General features: G+C 29.1%; 1 protein-coding gene across 1 annotated transcript; it reads left to right on the forward strand.

The window, feature by feature from the left end:
* The first annotated feature begins 11,603 nt into the window (after nt 1-11,603).
* On the forward strand, nt 11,604-16,776 carry LOC107435586 (probable zinc metallopeptidase EGY3, chloroplastic). The gene is made up of 6 exons (XM_016047219.4): nt 11,604-12,378; nt 13,018-13,215; nt 13,643-13,867; nt 14,365-14,603; nt 15,334-15,488; nt 16,106-16,776. Exons 1-6 carry the CDS (start codon nt 11,788-11,790, stop codon nt 16,459-16,461), a joined length of 1,764 nt encoding a protein of 587 aa, XP_015902705.3. The 5' UTR covers nt 11,604-11,787; the 3' UTR covers nt 16,462-16,776.
* The last annotated feature ends 1,145 nt before the right edge of the window (nt 16,777-17,921 follow it).

The raw sequence follows: 17,921 nt of genomic DNA on the forward strand, positions 1-17,921 counted from the left end.
GAAAGGTCAAGTAGCAACTTTTATTTGAGTTTAGGGGATATTAATAAGGTTATTGAGTGTAAGAAACCTTTGCTAGTCATGATTTATAAAGAAAATTATTTTAATGATCAAACTAACTTTGAAGAACTTGAATTGCCAAGTTCAATGATTTCTCTTTTGAAGGAATTTGGAGATGTCTTCCCAAATGAAATTCCAAGTGGACTACCATCAAATCAAGAGGGAAAAGGCGAGCTTGCTATCCAAGGTAAGTCTTCTAATACTCAGGTTGTGTGGAAAGATTTTAATAAAACCAAGAGTGAAATATTTGGTGCAAAAGCCGAGAGTGAGGAAGGTGAGATGGCATTGAGTGAGAAAGGAAAAGGAAGACAAGAAAGGAAGAATATAAATTTTTATCTTAGCTTTGGTGATGTTAATAAAGTAATTATGAATAAGAAATCATTGCTGACCATGAAGTTTAAAGATACTTATTTAAAGATGTTTTTATTGCATAGAACTTTATCTGCATTGTTGAGAGCTTTACTTAGTGGCAATTTGAAAATTTGGGAAATATTGTTTGCTAACTTTAAAAAGTGTAATGTTTACCATAATGAGCATGTATTTCTAGATTTTGTTGTAATAGTGTTTGACCCAGGAGAATTGGTTTGGTTGATCTTACAAAAGGAAAGGTTTCCTAAACAAAGAAAGTCAAAGCTCATGCCGCCTATGGATGGACTTTTTCAAGTTTTGGAGCCGAATAACAAGAATGCCTACAAGCTTGATTTACCGGGTGAGTATAACATGAGTGCTGCATTTAATGTTGCTGATTTAAGTCCTTTTGCAGCAGGTGGTGATCTTGATTTGAGGACAAATCCTTTTCAAGAGGAGGGGAATTCCGCCCAAGGCCGCTCAACCGATAACCCGCTGGGGTGCTGACTCGACACGGATGAAGACTAGGCCAATCACAAGATCTCAAATTAAGAGATTTAAGGACAACCTGGGAGTATTTATACAGGGGGTAATCAATCTCAACAGAGCTTGTCCATACTTGAAGATACAAAGCCTATTCTAAGCATGCAAGTGGTGGAAGCCGATACGGACCAGGGTGACGGTTTTGGTACATTTTTGGAGTCCGGGAAGTATGAAATGGTTCCAATGCTTTATGGGTTCAATAAATATGCCTAATAGGTCATGGAATCAAGTTAAAGCAGCCTCAAATGCAATCAAAAAGGGCTTGTACGGACAGCATCAACAATTTGGCCGAATTTGCTGTATTGCTTGTTGGCTTTACTGTATTTTACTGTATTAGCCTTTTCTTATTCTTCCAAGCATGGGCAACGTGTGGGACTTCATATTCAGCTTATTTGGCATCCTAAAAAGCATATTGAAGCTGATTTGGAGTTCAAATTGGTCAAAGATTGGTCAAAATCAACTTAGTCAAAAAGTTAGTATTTTTGTTTCCTAATTTGATTCTACTTTTTTGTTTTAGGAAATTACTATTACTTTTTAGTTTTTATTTATTTATTTTCTGGAACAATAAGTTTAGGAAAGTTATTATTTTATTATTTTCATTGTAAATTAATTAATTCCTAATTCAAAATAAAGGAATTAATTAATCCAAATTAGATTAGGAAAGGAGTGAGAATTTCGGCCACCATAGGAAACTACTTTGTATGGCTAGTTTTCCCTTTGTTTTTAGGGTTTTATTTCGTGGCTTTGTAGCTTATTTAAAGGCTTATTTTTCAATAAGAATAAAACTTTGATTTGACAAAGAAAATACTTGTGAGATTAATTATCTCTTTGTTCTTTGAGAACACCTAAAACACCATTAGAAAATTGGTTATTTTAGCTTGACTTATCAATAGGTTTTCCATCCCCTATTGTGGCGTCTACATTATAAGAAGGTTTCTAACCACAGGTTGGTTAGGGGTTGAGGTCCATTCCATTAGAACTTGAACTTAATTAAAGATGCGGGCTAATATAATACGGGTTTAGGAGCAGGTCGTCCTAGGTTCGTATCACCCTCTCTTTATCTTTCTCTTTCTCTCTCTCTCTCTCTCTCTCTCTCTCATTATGTTGTGGTGGTTTGAAGGCCAATCACCCACAGTTCCCTCGAAAATTTCCAAGTTGTATTCCTACTTTCCATTCTTTATTTTCCATTTGCAGTTTTTATTTATATATATATATATATATATATATATTTTTGCGAGAGAGAGAGAGACGTAGGCCAGCAATAGAGAGAAGCCGAACAGTCTACAGTGAGGCATGGCTTTTACTCAAATAGATTTACCTGCTACCATGAATTCTTGGGATTGAATTTGTAGGTATGGTATGATTTTAATTTAAATTTTTTTTTATTGCATTACTTCTTTTGCTCCCGTTGCTTTTCTGGAACAGAAAAAAAAGAATTCCCTGAATCTGGTTTGTGTATGTCTCTGGATCTTCTTTGAAATTTTGATTTTCAATTTCCATTGCATTTGTGGCCTTTAGATTGTCTGTGCTTGTATATTTGGCGTCTTATTTAATTGTGCTCTATTTTTTTTTTATGTTTTTCCAATTTTATTTTCAATATTCTAATTATGTTTTTTATGTTTGGTTGTTTCTCTACACTCTACTTTCTTCTTCTTTTTTTTTTTTTTTGGGGGGGGGGGGGGGGGTTACTCAGAGAAAGTAAGATTTGGCATTTGACCGAATTTGGTTTTTTTTTTTAAATGTTCTCTATCACTTTCTTTCCTTTTTTCTTACTATTTTAGATTTCTTTTGTTATTTTCCAATTTTATCTTTAATGGTCTAATTATTATCTTCGTCTTCTTGATGTTTGGTTGTTCCTTCGTAATTTTTTTTTTGGGCAATTATAGATAGAAAGTGAGTTAAATTCTTTGAAGGATTCTAAAAAAGATGATCAAACGATCAAATAGAAAAAAAAAAAAGAAAAAAAAAGGTTAAAAAATGTAGAGATTGTTTGCTGGTTTTGGATAGCAGGTTTTGGACAAGCAAAACCATACAAAAAATGAATAAATAAAAAACCAAAGAAGAGGCATGTTTTGGATTTACTGGGGTTTGATAGTAGGTTTGGACTTGGACTTTCATATGCCCACAAATCAAGCTCTCCATCAACCTCTTTGTTTTTCTATTAATGGTTAATTATGCACATACTTATACATATATGTGTGTTATATGAATTATAGATGATATTTTATCTTCCAACCCACACGCCACCCCAACCCCCCCCCCCCCCTTCTTTTTTTTTTTTTTTTGCTAAAACAACCAACCAATTTTCTTTGATGGGTTATGTTGTATATTGAATATATAGTCAATAGTATAGCTTATATATATATATATACATATATAGAAAGATTGACCAAATAACATTACTATAGTGGTATAAATTTAAGGAGAGTCTGGATATACAAAATCACAAGAAACATGCAAACTTAGCATGCAAATGAATTTGGTGGTTGTATCTAACGTCATTTACAAAGCACGTGGTATTGTTGATGGATTTGTAGAAACATATGGGAGTGCTAGCTAATGGCTATTAATTACTTCCAAGTTCCATCAAAATATCCAGCACGAAAAATTAATTACATTATTTATTTGTTTGTTTTATTTTTGTTTTGTTGTTTTTTTCATTTAAATGAAGTTTACATTTGATATTATATTTCTATTCAAAGGTTAGGATTTGAATATTCCTCAATTACTGCATCCTTGTAAGGAAATTGTTTGAGCGGGCTTCCCTTCTACAAGAGTGGATTCAAGGTATTTGTTTAGTTAAATATTAAAGTTTGATCTTAATTGTAATATATTTATATTTCAAATGTTGATATAAATGTTTAGGATTTCAATATGGATGAAGTCTTTTTTTTTTTTTTTATGTTGTCAATTTTTATTGTATTCTAAATTCAGTTTGGTTGGAAAATATAATAATTTTTTGTCATTTTTATTGAATCATTTATATGCTTATACGAGATTATATAAATTGTAAAACAAAACATAACTTGTTTTATGTAGTTAACATTTTTGTAGGCAAACAATCTATTAGTTATTTTGAAGTCTATCTTTGGTCTTATCCCTTGATAGCAAACTAATTATGAACTGTTTTTGAAGTCTATCTTTGGACTTATTCACTAAGAACCTATTTTTTTTTTTTTTGTATGTAAGACATAATTGCACAACCCAATGATAAGCAGTAAAGTAGCACTAACTTCTGTACTATATTGGGTAAGGCAATTATTGTCAGATGATGCATTGGATTTTGTAAAACCTTTTGAAACTTTTACCATGTGAATTTCTAATGTGTATGTTATATCTATATATTTTGTTATGATAGTAAAATCATTTAGTGACAAGCATAAAATAGAATATAGATTTTCTTGTCAATACTGAATATTAACTATATAACATCTTTATATTCCTTTTAGATTTTCATATGATATATTTAAGATAAGAATTAACAAGCCAAAAAAAGTTAATATCTAAAATATTAATTTTTATGATGAAATCAAATAAGCTTGTCATACAACAAAAGAAATTGAAAAATTGTAGCTTCAATGAGGTTATGATGACCATCTTCATTCTTATATAAATATCATAATTATATTCACTTTAAATTGCATATATTCATAATTATATATATATATATATATATATATATACTATATGCATAATTATATATATATATATATAAATATATTTATATATACAACAATCATTTTCATTAGCATGAAGATATTCTCTTTTAAGTTATTCTATAGATTTTTTAGAATAGTAATTATGATATAACTCAATAAAATTCAAAATTCAAAAATTTACAAATTAAAATTATATTTTACATAAAAAAAAAAATTTATGTAACACTATTAAACCATGGTCCACGTGCAACGCACGTGGCCAACACCTAGTATATATATATATATGCAGTATTTGTTAAAAGTAAAACTACATGTGAAATCTATATATATATTTATATATCTATATGTATGAAGTAGAGATGGATGTTCTTATGTTATCAACAAGTTCTTAATTAAATATAATATTAACTTTTTATTTATTTATAGTTAATTGTTATTTATGATTTACCATGTTATAATTTTATTTTAATTGGTTTTGAAAATCATATATTAATGTAATTTATGGGTGTAAAAAAAATACAATTGTCTTATAAATATCATTAAATTATTTTTATTTTTAATTAATTGTTATTTATAAAATACTATGTTATAAATTTAATTTTAATTTATTTCTAAAATTATATATTAATATAATTTGTGAGTGCAAAAAAAAAAATTTGTATGTAAATATAAATATATAAATTTACAACTTTAATTAAATATAACATTTTTTATTATAATTATAAATATAGTTTTTAAATTTTTCACTTTAAAAAAATAAAAAAATTATAAAATAGTCCAATCCAGTCTGATCATGCACCAAATATGGGACAACTAGTCCACCATTTAGTCTAAAACTACACCAAACATAGGATTGCACTATTCTATTCTGTCTGATTCAGTCCGATCCGGACCTATCCTGCATACCAAATGCAACCTAAGTGGCATATGTAAATAAAATCCACAACATAATGAGTTAACAATTAAAACTTGCTTTAAAGACTTTTAATTATTATTATTTTCCATATTTAGTATTCTTTATTGGATGGAAATAAATTATTGTTTAATACTTCAATATAACACATCTTCTCTTTTTATATATATAATTTTAATTAGAAATTTTCGATATATGCTTTTTATTGTTGTGTTTATTTTCCTTTTTCCTTTCATTTTATATGTACAAAGCTTAAATGGAAAGGATATACTTACAAATGATGAGCTTTTTGATAACTTTGAAGTGTATCATTAAAATGGAATTGATCCTAGAAATGAAAATAAAGAGATAGTTGATCAAGAGCCAACACTTGGGATGGCGTTCAATTCATACGACACTGCATACAAGTTTTATATAAATTATGGATGTCAAATGGGCTTCAATATAAGAAAAAATCATCAGAAGAAAAATAAAAATGAATTTATGACAAGATTACAATTTTATTATTTAAAAGAACGCTACCAAAAAGAGAACAAATTGTGTGGAAAAAGTATCATATTCTTAACCTATTTCAGGGATTAGTTGTAAAGCTCACATAACATGTTTATTTTAGAAAAATGGAAATACAAGGTTATGTCATATAATGCAAGTCATAGCCAAGACCTTGTAAATTTAGCAATGAAATACATATTAAAGATTAATAGAAATATGTTAAAAGCTCAAAAATTACATGGTAAAGATGCAAATAATTTGGGTATATTAATTAAAGCAACTTTTGAATTAATGGGTATAGAACTTGGTGGTCAAGAGCATCTTGGATTTTTGGAGAAAGATTATAGAAATTATATACATAGAAAGAGAAAAGCTGCAATGGAAAAGAGAGATGCTAGAGAAATATTACAATATTTTCAAAAAGTGCAATCAGAAAATCCTATATACTTTTATGCAATACAACAAGATAAAGATGATATGTTAACTAATATTTTTTGGGTAGATGCACAGTCAATGAGCGATTATGATCTTTTCGAATATATATTTTTATTTTGATACTACTTATTGCATAAATGAATATGATCACCTCTTTGCACCATTTATTGAGGTGGATCATCATAAGCAAACAACAATTTTTTGTACAGTTCTTCTTTATGATGAAACTATAGAATTTTTAAATGGTTATTGAAAACTTTTTTTTTTGGTGGAATGTCAAGACAACATTGAAAAACAATTCTTATAGATCAATCAACAGAAATGGCTAAAATATTATCAAAGGTATTTGCTAGCACTCATCATTGACTATGCATTTAGTATATTTATCAAAATGCAAGAAAATATTTAAGTCATATGTTTCATGGATCTAAGCAATTTGAATATGATTTTAATAATTGTATATATGAATATCAAGATGAAAGGAACGATAATCTACATGAAATAAAATGATTGAAAATTATTATTTGAAAGACAATAAGTGGTTGAATGATTTGTTTGGAATGCGAGAGAAATAGGCTCTAGTATATGAGCAACATACATTTTCTACTAACATATAAAGCACACCATGTAGTGAAAGTATAAGCAATGTGTTGGAATAAATATTTAAGTCCAAGACATGATTTCTTGCGTTTCTTTGAACATTATGAAGGGGTTTTAGAAAATCAGTGATATGAGGAATCAATTGCAAATTTTAAAATGTTACAAACAATGTTTGTGTTGCTAACTAATACAGAGATGTTATAGCATGCAAGCACTAAAAAATATTTAAATTATTTTAAAAAGAGTATATTGATATTTTGAATTGTAGAGTATATAAAGTTTGCAACTTTACAATAACAATGGGATACAAAATATCATGTGCTGGAAAATTCCAAAAACACTTAATAACAATGTGATACAAAATATCCTGTGCTGGAAAATTCCAAAAACACTTAATAAGTTTTGAGGTGTCAACTCAAACGATTACTTTGATTTGCATAAAATTCAAATTTATGTGCTTATGCACTAAAAGTGCTGGACTAAAAAAATGTGAAAAGAATTCCTTCGCAATACATTTTAAAGCAACGGACAAGAGATGCAAAAGTTAAAAATATTACTAACTACAATGAAATTGAAAACAATAACAATCTCAAAGAGTATACTAGAAAGCGTTATGGTCATTTATACCATAATTTTCTTGAGATAACATTATTTGCAGTAGAACATGAAATGTTATTTGCTCATGCACATAAAAATCAATTGATTTGCTTAAAGAGTTGAAGATTATAAAAATAAAAAATATATATATATCTTTGTTTGGAGAAAAATGTTTCTAATCTACAAGTAGAGAGTTCACTAGGAATAAGTACTCTACTGATAATTGTGTTTCAAAAAATACATCCAGAATTAAAAGAAAAGCTGCAGTTGGTCGTCCACATAAGCGAGTAAGAGATCCACTTAAAAAAAAGAGATGCAAACCATAAACTAGATCATCTAAAAAAGCATTTGTATGCCTATTACATTTAAATTTTTATAGGAGTTTAGTTCCACTGACTTGAAAGGTGAAGGTGTTGTTCATCGTCAAACATCTCATACATTGACTCAAATAAGATTATTTCGTAATCCAACATGTTATATTTTATGTCTGTATGAATATATGTGCTCTTCTTTTTCAATTTATGTTTAACTTACAAACATTAGGAATTCTACCTTGATTTTAGAAGTAACATAGTAATGTCAACTCAATTGTTAAAGAATCATATGCCTGGCAATATTGATGCTACCACAAGTTGGTAAAGGATCATATCTTTCACTCAACTACTTCAGGTTTTTATATACTATAAATGTTTGAATTTTTTTTTTTAATCAATTTCATGTTGTTAATATTTGTAATTTTAATAGGAAACGTTGATCCATTGTCCACAAATTGAAAAAATATATAAGAAGAGTTGGAGAAAAGAATATGATAGAGAAACTTCATCTTTTTTCAATGAAAGATTTATATTGTCATTATTTATCATATTTTCTAGGTGTAGAATTAAGAAGATACCTTATATATAAAAGGTATAACACTCAATTTTATTTATTTCATTTGTGCTTTTTGTGAGACTCAATAGTTTTTTATAGAGTTTTAATTAATATTAAAAAAGTAATTTTTTAAAGTATGTTGAAAATTTTGAGATTTTGGATTTTCTTTTTTAATTTTATTATATTATATGATTTTTGGACAAAATGCATGAAGTAAAATTTTCTTTTAGGTTAAATGATAATTATTAAACAAAATTTAAAGATAATTACTAAAAAAAGTTAAATCAACAAGTAATTAACCTATAAACATGCTTTAAGCTTCGGCTTTTGTCTAGTATTGACATAATTAACACAAATTCCTATCGACTTGGAAGCTAATTACCACTAATAATAAATTAGTGTAGGAGATTCATTATCATAATCTATTGTGTATCATTGTATTTGATTTTTTATTTTTATTTTTTTGGTCAAAATTGTATTTGATATTTAATAATTGGGAGTATGAACGAATTTGAAACATTAGAAATAGGATGATGATGAACAACAAAATAGCTATGGAACGTAATCATTTCATTAAGGAAAAAATAATAATTACATGATAAAATTAAGCCATATAAAAAAAAAAGAGCACATATCCATGCAAACATTCTCCATGGCATGAGTTAAAATAAAAAATAAATAAATAAACCCACCTTCGGATTGATGGAGAAGAAAACCACCTAAGTCTGGCAAAAAAATTACCAAAAATATTTTTTTCACAAAAGAAATATTTTATTTACACTCTCTAAGGTTTACGATAAATACAAAAAATTCCTTGTGTTTCTAATAAACCGGGTGTGATTGTGTTTCCAATAAATCATCCACATCCTCTGGTAGCAAGTGAATTACCCTTATGTCCTTAATAAAATTAAATTGATTTAAAAACTTTATTCTCTTTTTTATTTTGCAATAATTAATTTGAAGACATTAAAGTTTTTTTCCCTATATTTTTAATTTAATTTTATTTAAACTATATGAGAATTTTTTTCTTTTTATTTTTAAAAAAATTATATGATAATTTTAATTATATAAGCTTTTTTAATTAAATTTATATATTTGAAAAATATATTTAGTTAAATATATTTAAAAACTTATAATATATTTATTTAAATACATTTGACAAATTACAATATATTATAATATATTTAGTTAAATATATTTGATAAATTATCACTTACTTAAAACTGTTCATTCTAAAATCACCATTTAGTTTGTTTTTTCGATAAAAAACTATCACATAGTTTAAATAAAATTAGCTAAAAATAACCTATTACTATTTTTAAGTCTTTAAATTAATTTTTACAAAAAGAAAAAGAAAAATAAAACATTTAAAGTTAATATAATTAAACTAAGATATAGAGGTAGTTTATAATCTATATTGCTATAAGATAATGGTGATTTATTAAAAAAGTAAAAAAAAAAAATTTATATTTAGTCTGAGTTTGAAAAAAGGTAAATGCAATATTTTTTTTATTAACAATTATTAAAAAAGTTAAATTTATTATAAAATCTATATTATTAATGAAAAATTTCATTAATTATAAACTTTTTGTGCTATGCCCCCAGCATTCCCTTCCCCCCTCCTCAAGATTCGAACCTAGCGTCCACTGGCCGGGCTGTGATGTGCTAACCACTGAGCTTCCATGCGAGTCTATTTTATTAATTATAAACTTAATAAAATAACTACACATACAATAATAAAACGCATATGGTAAACTGTCCTCCACATCGATGTGGAGTGGAGGTAAGTAGGGGTGGACAAAATTCAATTTAACCCGTTTAACCCGTCTAATCCAATCCATTTTTAATGGTTTGGATTGAATTTTTACATCAATTGGATTGGATTTGGTTCAAAATATTATAAATTGTATGGATTGGATTGGTTATGGATTGAAAATATAAATCCAATCCAATCCAAATAATACATTATATAACTAAAAAATTATATATTTTTTATTTTTTTCATTTTTATATATTAATTTAGAATATTTTTTTCATTTTTATATATTAATTTTTAAATTTTTTTCCATTTTTATATATTGATTTTTAAATTTTTTTTCCATTTTTATATATTGATTTTTAATATATATATATATTTTTTATATCCTATATCCCAAATCCCAAATCAAATTATAAGTTGTAATCCTAAACTAAACATTTACCTTTGTTGCCGCACACCTCCAGTCCATCACCATCACCATAATATATATATTTTTTTTACATCCCCATCATATATATATATATCTACATATATTGTATCTAATTGTTACTTATATATATATAAATGTTTAAATATAATTTATTGCTAATTTTATTGTTTTGATCTTTGTAGAGCTTATATAATCAACTAAAATTAGTGAACCTGTCAACTTTGATTGACTTATGATTTACCAAAGTTTTAAGGTTAAAAAAAAAAAAGATTTATGCATTGATTCTTGAGTGAATGAATTTTGATGAATGTATTATTTTACATTATTTGTTCTAACAATTTCAATTTGATTTTATAGGAGTGAGATGATGATATTAATGTTTGCTATTTAATAAGTGCATGATATGTATTATTTGTTACATTTTCTTCTTTATTTTCCATTGTAGATTATATTGTATTATTCTAATTGTATTTTATGTTTGGATAATTATAATTTATTATTTATATTTTATATTTGAAAATTTTTTTATTGTATTATATATTTATAAATTAGTAAGTTTTAAACCGATCAACCAATCCAAACCAAACCGATTATAAATGATTTAGTTTGATTTAAATTTAATATTTTAATAATTTGATTTGGATTGTAAATTAGAAAAATCAATATATATGGATTAAATTATATTTCGATTCAAAACCGAACCAATCGAATTCATGTCTACGGTAAATATTGTCCAATTTAAAACTATTATTATTATTATTATTATTATTCGAATCTTATCCAAACATATAATCGGAACATCGTAATCGACAAAATCCACCCGATCAAATCAAATACTAGTCGTCAGTTTGTAGCTGATTCTCCTGCAGCCACATAATTTCAATTTCCATTACTTGCATAGTTTCTCGAAGTAGGCTCACCCCAATTTTGTCACCACCTTCAACGTCCATTCCATCTGGCATGCTTCTCCAACTTTCTAGACTATCTCTCACTATGTCTCCAAAACTCCTTTTTCTTCGACGGTTTTTAATGTTCCATAGCGTATGATCACTCTCTTCTTGCATTCCACTCTTCAACCTCTCCAATGGCGACTCTCTCCATTACTACGCATTCTTCTGTATATTCATGGTCTCCCAAGAACATGAACATGAACAAGAACAGTCCGCCTACTCTCGGCTCATCATTCATCAGAAACCAGTTTAAATCGAAACACTTCACTTTTTCTCGAAATTCAAAACCCATTGCAAGAAAATCCCTCAGAGTTTTTATTAAAGCTCAGCAAGAAAATGAAACCACTTCTTCTTCTTCTTCTTCGGCCACTGTAGTTTCGGAAAAGCCGAACGACGATAATGATGCCCCGAAGGGTGAATTGTCTGCGGAAGAAGGTGAAACCGGTAAAGAAGGTGAGTATGGGCCTGATGAGGCAGAGAAACAACAAGAGATTGATTGGAAGACGGACGAGGAATTCAAGAAGTTCATGGGCAACCCTTCAATTGAAGCGGCAATAAAATTGGAAAAGAAAAGGGCAGATAGGAAACTCAAGGAGCTGGACAGGGAAAGTAGTGGGAACCCAGTTTTGGGTTTGTTTAATAGAATTGTGCGGGATAACTTGACAAGAGAGAAAGAAAGGTTGGAAAAGGCTGAGGAGACCTTCAGGGCTCTTGATCTTAACAAGGTGATTTCAAAACCTCCAAGAATTTTTTGCCTTGCAAAATTTTTATTATTTTCTAATTTCTTTCACCTTCATCAATTATTTAGAAGAATTGAATTTGTATATTCGAGGTCAAAGCTGGATTTTTATTTGTTTGTGATTGATATATTTTTCTGTTATTTGTTTGTGATTGATATATTTTTCGAAATTTCTACGAAAGTCAAAACAAAAGTTTGCTAAATTCCCTTTATTTATTTATTTATTTATTTTTTATTTTGTGGCCCATCTAGCTCTTTAGCACAACACTTTTGGGGCATAAACTAAAGCTTTCTTTATATTTTATTCCATTTGTTTCCCATAGAAATTGCCGATGTAGACCTATCTAACTACCAAATGATCGACGTCCAAAAGAAAAGAAAGCACCAAATGTTGATGTATATTCACAGGACTATCATGCTCTGTATATATATATATATATATATATATGTTTTATATTTCTTGCAGGCTAAAGCTAATTACCATTAGATGGTGCATGTTGTTAATGTTGTAAGGTTACCTACTAGTAAATTATACATAGCAGTTGTTTGGACTGTAATTAATTAATAATGAGCAGTGTCAGTTTTACTTACAAGTGTATCTTACATGTCCATTTTGACACGACAGTTGAGGAGTTGTTTTGGGTTTGATACATTTTTTGCTACTGATGTTCGAAGATTTGGAGATGGAGGCATTTTTATTGGAAATTTGAGGAAACCTATCGAAGAGGTCATTCCCAAATTGGAGAAAAAGCTATCTGAGGAGGCAGAGAGGGATGTAGTTATATGGTTCATGGAGGAAAAAACAAACGATATCACAAAACAGGTACCAAACGCTTGGGTTTTAATTGAATAAAATTTAGTCAATACTTCTGTGTCTGTCACTATACTTTGTTATAGCATTTTAGATTTTTCTTTTCTCTTTTGCATATGTTTTTTTAGACCATCTTTGTATGCTTCCTTCAAAGCCATGAGTTTTTATAATTCAAGTGCTATGTCATGACCTAAAGGCAAGTGACCAATGACCATGGAAAAGAATATTTGGCTGGATATAAAGAGAGCATGTAGTAATTACTGTGGGAGTTAAAGCTCCTTTTTCTTCTTTTAAGAAAAAGAACTGTACAACTTGGGAATACAGTAATTTACTTTCTGAGTGTGAGTGGGAAATAAAACTTACCAAGCAAGGTAGTTTTTGCTTAAGATGGTTAAGTTTTGGTTTTACAAATAATTTTCTGAATTATTTTTCTTCTAAGGTATGTATGGTGCAACCCAAAACTGAAATGGATCTCCAGTTCGAGTCAACCAAGCTAAGCACTCCCTGGGGCTATGTTAGTGCTATAGTTTTATGTGTTGCAACTTTTGGGACAATAGCTCTGATGAGTGGTTTCTTCCTTAAACCTGATGCAACATGGGATGATTACCTTGCTAATGTTGTGCCTCTATTTGGTGGTTTTGTTTCCATTTTGGGAGTTTCTGAGGTATGTTTTCCCTTTCCATATGTTCGTTTTGTTTTTTTAAAACCCAGCAGTGCACATGTCTCTTTATTGTATTTTTAGTCTTTTAGGTCTTGACTTGGCTAGGGTGTCACTTCCTTATCAATGTCGGTCTTGGGTGTAGCCATTAGGTTACCCCTCTTCAGAATTAGAAGCTGATGGACAAGTTGTTTGTCCTCCCAAAACTTTACAAGTTTTTGATTTGTAAATTTAGTATCTTCATAGGGTACTCTATTCTGGGGTGGAATAGTATAAGTCTCAAAACCTGATTCATTCAATAACGTGAGAAAGTAGAATCTTACTTGCTATGCATTTTTGTAATTATCATTTCTTTAATGAGTTATGCTTTTTAGCTATTTTAAGGAGAGATCCCTATCCCGTTGTGAAAAAGCAAGGCTTAGAGACTGTGCAGTCTAATGTCAAGACGAGTAGGAGTAAGCATTTTTCTTGCATAATAAGTTTCGACAACGTGACTTGTGCAGATAGCCACAAGGTTAACGGCAGCTCGATATGGTGTAAAACTGAGCCCTTCTTTTCTAGTGCCATCCAATTGGACAGGGTGTTTGGGAGTGATGAATAACTATGAATCTCTGCTTCCTAATAAGAAAGCTCTTTTTGATATTCCAGTGGCACGTACAGCTAGTGCATATTTGACATCACTTGCTCTTGCAGTTGCTGCCTTTATAGCTGATGGCAGCTTTAATGGCGGTGACAACGCATTGTAAGTTACTTAGAAACAAGTAAATTTTTTTTAAAGAACAGAAATAGGTACTACAAGCCTGTACTTTTATCATATACTCAATCTGGTGATCTTGTCTTCTTTAAGTCTCTCTAGGTTTAATGACTGTGCTATGATATCGATGGCTGTGGAAATTGATAAACAACTATTATTCTTTGTAAAACAGTTAATATGACCTTAGTCATGAACTCAAAAGAAAGAAATGAGCAACTGTAACATAAGCATTAGTTTTATCTCACCGTTGGATATGGTCTTATGATGTTCAATGATTCCTTGTCTTCTGATGTGTAAAGCCACCTTATTGCATAGCATGTTTGCAGAGCAGGGGTTGGATAGGTAGTTCAACGTTGGAGTTGATGTCCTGTCTAAATATTTTGAAATCGTCTTGAATATCTACCATTGCGAAATGTATTGTCTGAACTTGGCTCTTGCCCTTGGTGGCAAGTGTTTTTGGATTAAGAGATGTCAACTTGAGCCTCTAAATTTTGCAAACTGGATTTTTGTATTTAGATAAGGAAAAAAAAAATGTACAGGCAAAAATATATTATAATAAAAAGAAAAGTTTATACTGTCATAGTACTTGCCTTTGAATATAAATTTTATCTGTAAATATGGTATTTGTCAGATCCTGTACACGTGATATTTGAAGTTCTAAACATGGTTGGCACTCTGTATTTTTATTTGCTTTCATTTAATTATACTTTTCTTGCAGGTATATAAGGCCTCAATTCTTTTACAACAATCCCTTGCTTTCTTTTATCCAATTTGTTATTGGACCCTATACGGATGACCTTGGAAATGTATTACCCTATGCAGTTGAAGGTGTTGGAGTTCCTGTTGATCCCCTTGCTTTTGCTGGACTTCTAGGTAAGTCCCCTGGCCATCTTAATCTGCACAACTGTTTACCCCAAAAAACGTCGAGTTATTTACCCCAAAAAAGTCGAGTGCTAAAACTATTATGCAACTGACTACATAATTTCAGTGATTGACATTCTCTTTTTAATCATGTGAATGCTAAGTTCAAAATTTTATTGACCCACTTTCAGATTATGTTTAAGCAGCCTATTTCATTACCAACTTCTAAAGCAATTTGAGGCTTGAGTACTTTAATATTTAAGATGATTGTTTGATGATTTTTCTATGACTATTTAATGATTTAAGAAATTTTCTGAATGAATTCTAAACAGAATTTTCAGTCATGTCCAATCTAAACACATCTTGTTCAAAACTAAAATTATTTTATTACTACATTACTTGCCAGTTTACTTGTTAACCAAATTTATAGTAATTTATAGTTTTCCATTTTTTTGAGAACACCAGTGAGTTTATTCATACCCTAACAAGTTAGATCACGTTGATTATCTTTTCTATTGCTTTAGTGTTAGTTTGGGTGAGTGGATATGTGGATGGAAGGAAGAACTAAAGTGTACCTAAGACAATAACATAAAGGTATGCAAGGTATTTATTCCCTCATTCTTCTGCAGGAATGGTGGTGACATCTCTGAACCTGTTACCTTGTGGAAGACTTGAAGGAGGCCGCATAGCGCAAGCTATGTTCGGGAGAAACACTGCTACATTACTTTCTTTTGCGACATCTCTTTTGCTCGGCATTGGTGGTCTGAGTGGAAGTGTCCTTTGTTTGGCATGGGGGTTATTTGCAACCTTCTTCCGCGGTGGTGAGGAAATACCCGCAAAAGATGAGATCACTCCCTTGGGTGACAACCGGTATGCTTGGGGTATCGTCCTCGGCCTCATCTGTTTCCTCACTCTCTTCCCTAATGGTGGAGGAACGTTCTCCAGCCCGTTCTTCAGCGACCCATTTTTTAGGGGCGATATGTAAATGGTTTGTATTATATATATGTTTGTTATATGTCACAGTAGGTTGGTGACTTGGAATCTGCTTCTAACTGATGAAAGAGACACCAAAAATTGCATAGAGGGTTAGAACAGCTAGGTTTGTAATTTACATAGTATATGTAAATAGAGCTTTACCTTGCATAGGTAGTAGTGGGAAAGATCCTACATATAATTGAGCTTTACGTTCCACAGGTAGTGGTGGGAAAGATCTATATCTGTGTAAATGTTCCACTGTAATTGTCTAGAGATTCAGAACTCTCCCAATATAAGAAAATAATGCAATCTATTTCGTGCAATCTTTGCCAGTTTTCTTTTATCATTTTCTCTATTCCGTTGTTTGTTAAACTCACAAAAAAAATAAAAATAAATAAATAAATAAATAATTTTAAAAAATAAAAAATAATAAATGAAAGGGGTTTAAATTCTAATTATAGGTTGGGATTGGTCAACCACTTCTCTGCTTACTTGAACCAATATTAAATTTAAATTCCATTAAAAAAAAAAAAGCCAAGAAATAAATTGCAGAGAATTTCAATTTAAATTAAATTGGAATTCAATTCAAATTCAAAAGAAAAATATTTGAGTGAATTTCAATTTAAGGGATGGGGGAATTGAAACTCTGATGAAGGTTGGGATTGCTCAACCACTTCTCTGCTTGCTTCAACCTGATTTTAAATTTAAATTCCACAAATAAATAAATAAAATTAGAGTGAATTTCAATTTAATTGAAATTGAAATTTAAAAGAAACATATTTGAGTGAATTAATTAAAATTGAAATTCTTTTCTTTTTTTTGCTTTTAATTTAAATTGAAATTCAATTTTAAAAAAATGGCTAAAACCCATATTGAAAGTTAAAGCAAAAGGGGAAAAATCAAGATTTATATTGATTTTAAATTTTAAATTTACATTCAATTTCAAATTTCAAATCAAAATTGAAATTTCAAAAAAATATTTAAAAATTTAAAATTAAAAAAAAATCCTGATTCAACTTCATTTCACTTGATATTCAATTTACAAAAAGAAAAGAAAAAGAGTCTACCATATATATATATATATATATATATAGTTATGATATATTAAGGATGAGTAAGAATTTTATAGTAAATATAACCTACATGGTGAACCACATCCTTTAATTATGTTTTACTATTTTAATAAAATGGGGAAAAAAAAAGTAATAATCTTGTCAAATTTACATAAGATTCACTGAAAATTGTTATAAAAGTTTAAAAAATTTAATTAATAATTTATTTTTTTTATGTGGCAATTAATATAGATAGCATAGCTTACTACATACGATGTATAACCATAAGGTTCTCACGAGATCCTTATATATTTTGGATTTAAATTTTAAAAATCCAATATCAAATTTCAATTCAAATTAAAAAAAATGGTGATTTATCTTATTCCCGTCCTATTTAAACATTGCTAGAATAGGAGGA

This window comes from Ziziphus jujuba, chromosome 9, assembly GCF_031755915.1.
Source record: "Ziziphus jujuba cultivar Dongzao chromosome 9, ASM3175591v1".
Lineage (NCBI taxonomy): Eukaryota > Viridiplantae > Streptophyta > Magnoliopsida > Rosales > Rhamnaceae > Ziziphus > Ziziphus jujuba.

What these genes read in the sequence shown, in the direction of transcription:
- LOC107435586 (XM_016047219.4), top strand. Translation starts at nt 11,788, where the DNA reads ATGGCGACTCTCTCCATTACTACGCATTCTTCTGTATATTCATGGTCT. An exon ending in CCATTTTGGGAGTTTCTGAG is followed by an intron (nt 13,868 to 14,364) that starts GTATGTTTTCCC and finishes TGACTTGTGCAG; the next exon opens with ATAGCCACAAGGTTAACGGC. An exon ending in TGCTTTTGCTGGACTTCTAG is followed by an intron (nt 15,489 to 16,105) that starts GTAAGTCCCCTG and finishes ATTCTTCTGCAG; the next exon opens with GAATGGTGGTGACATCTCTG.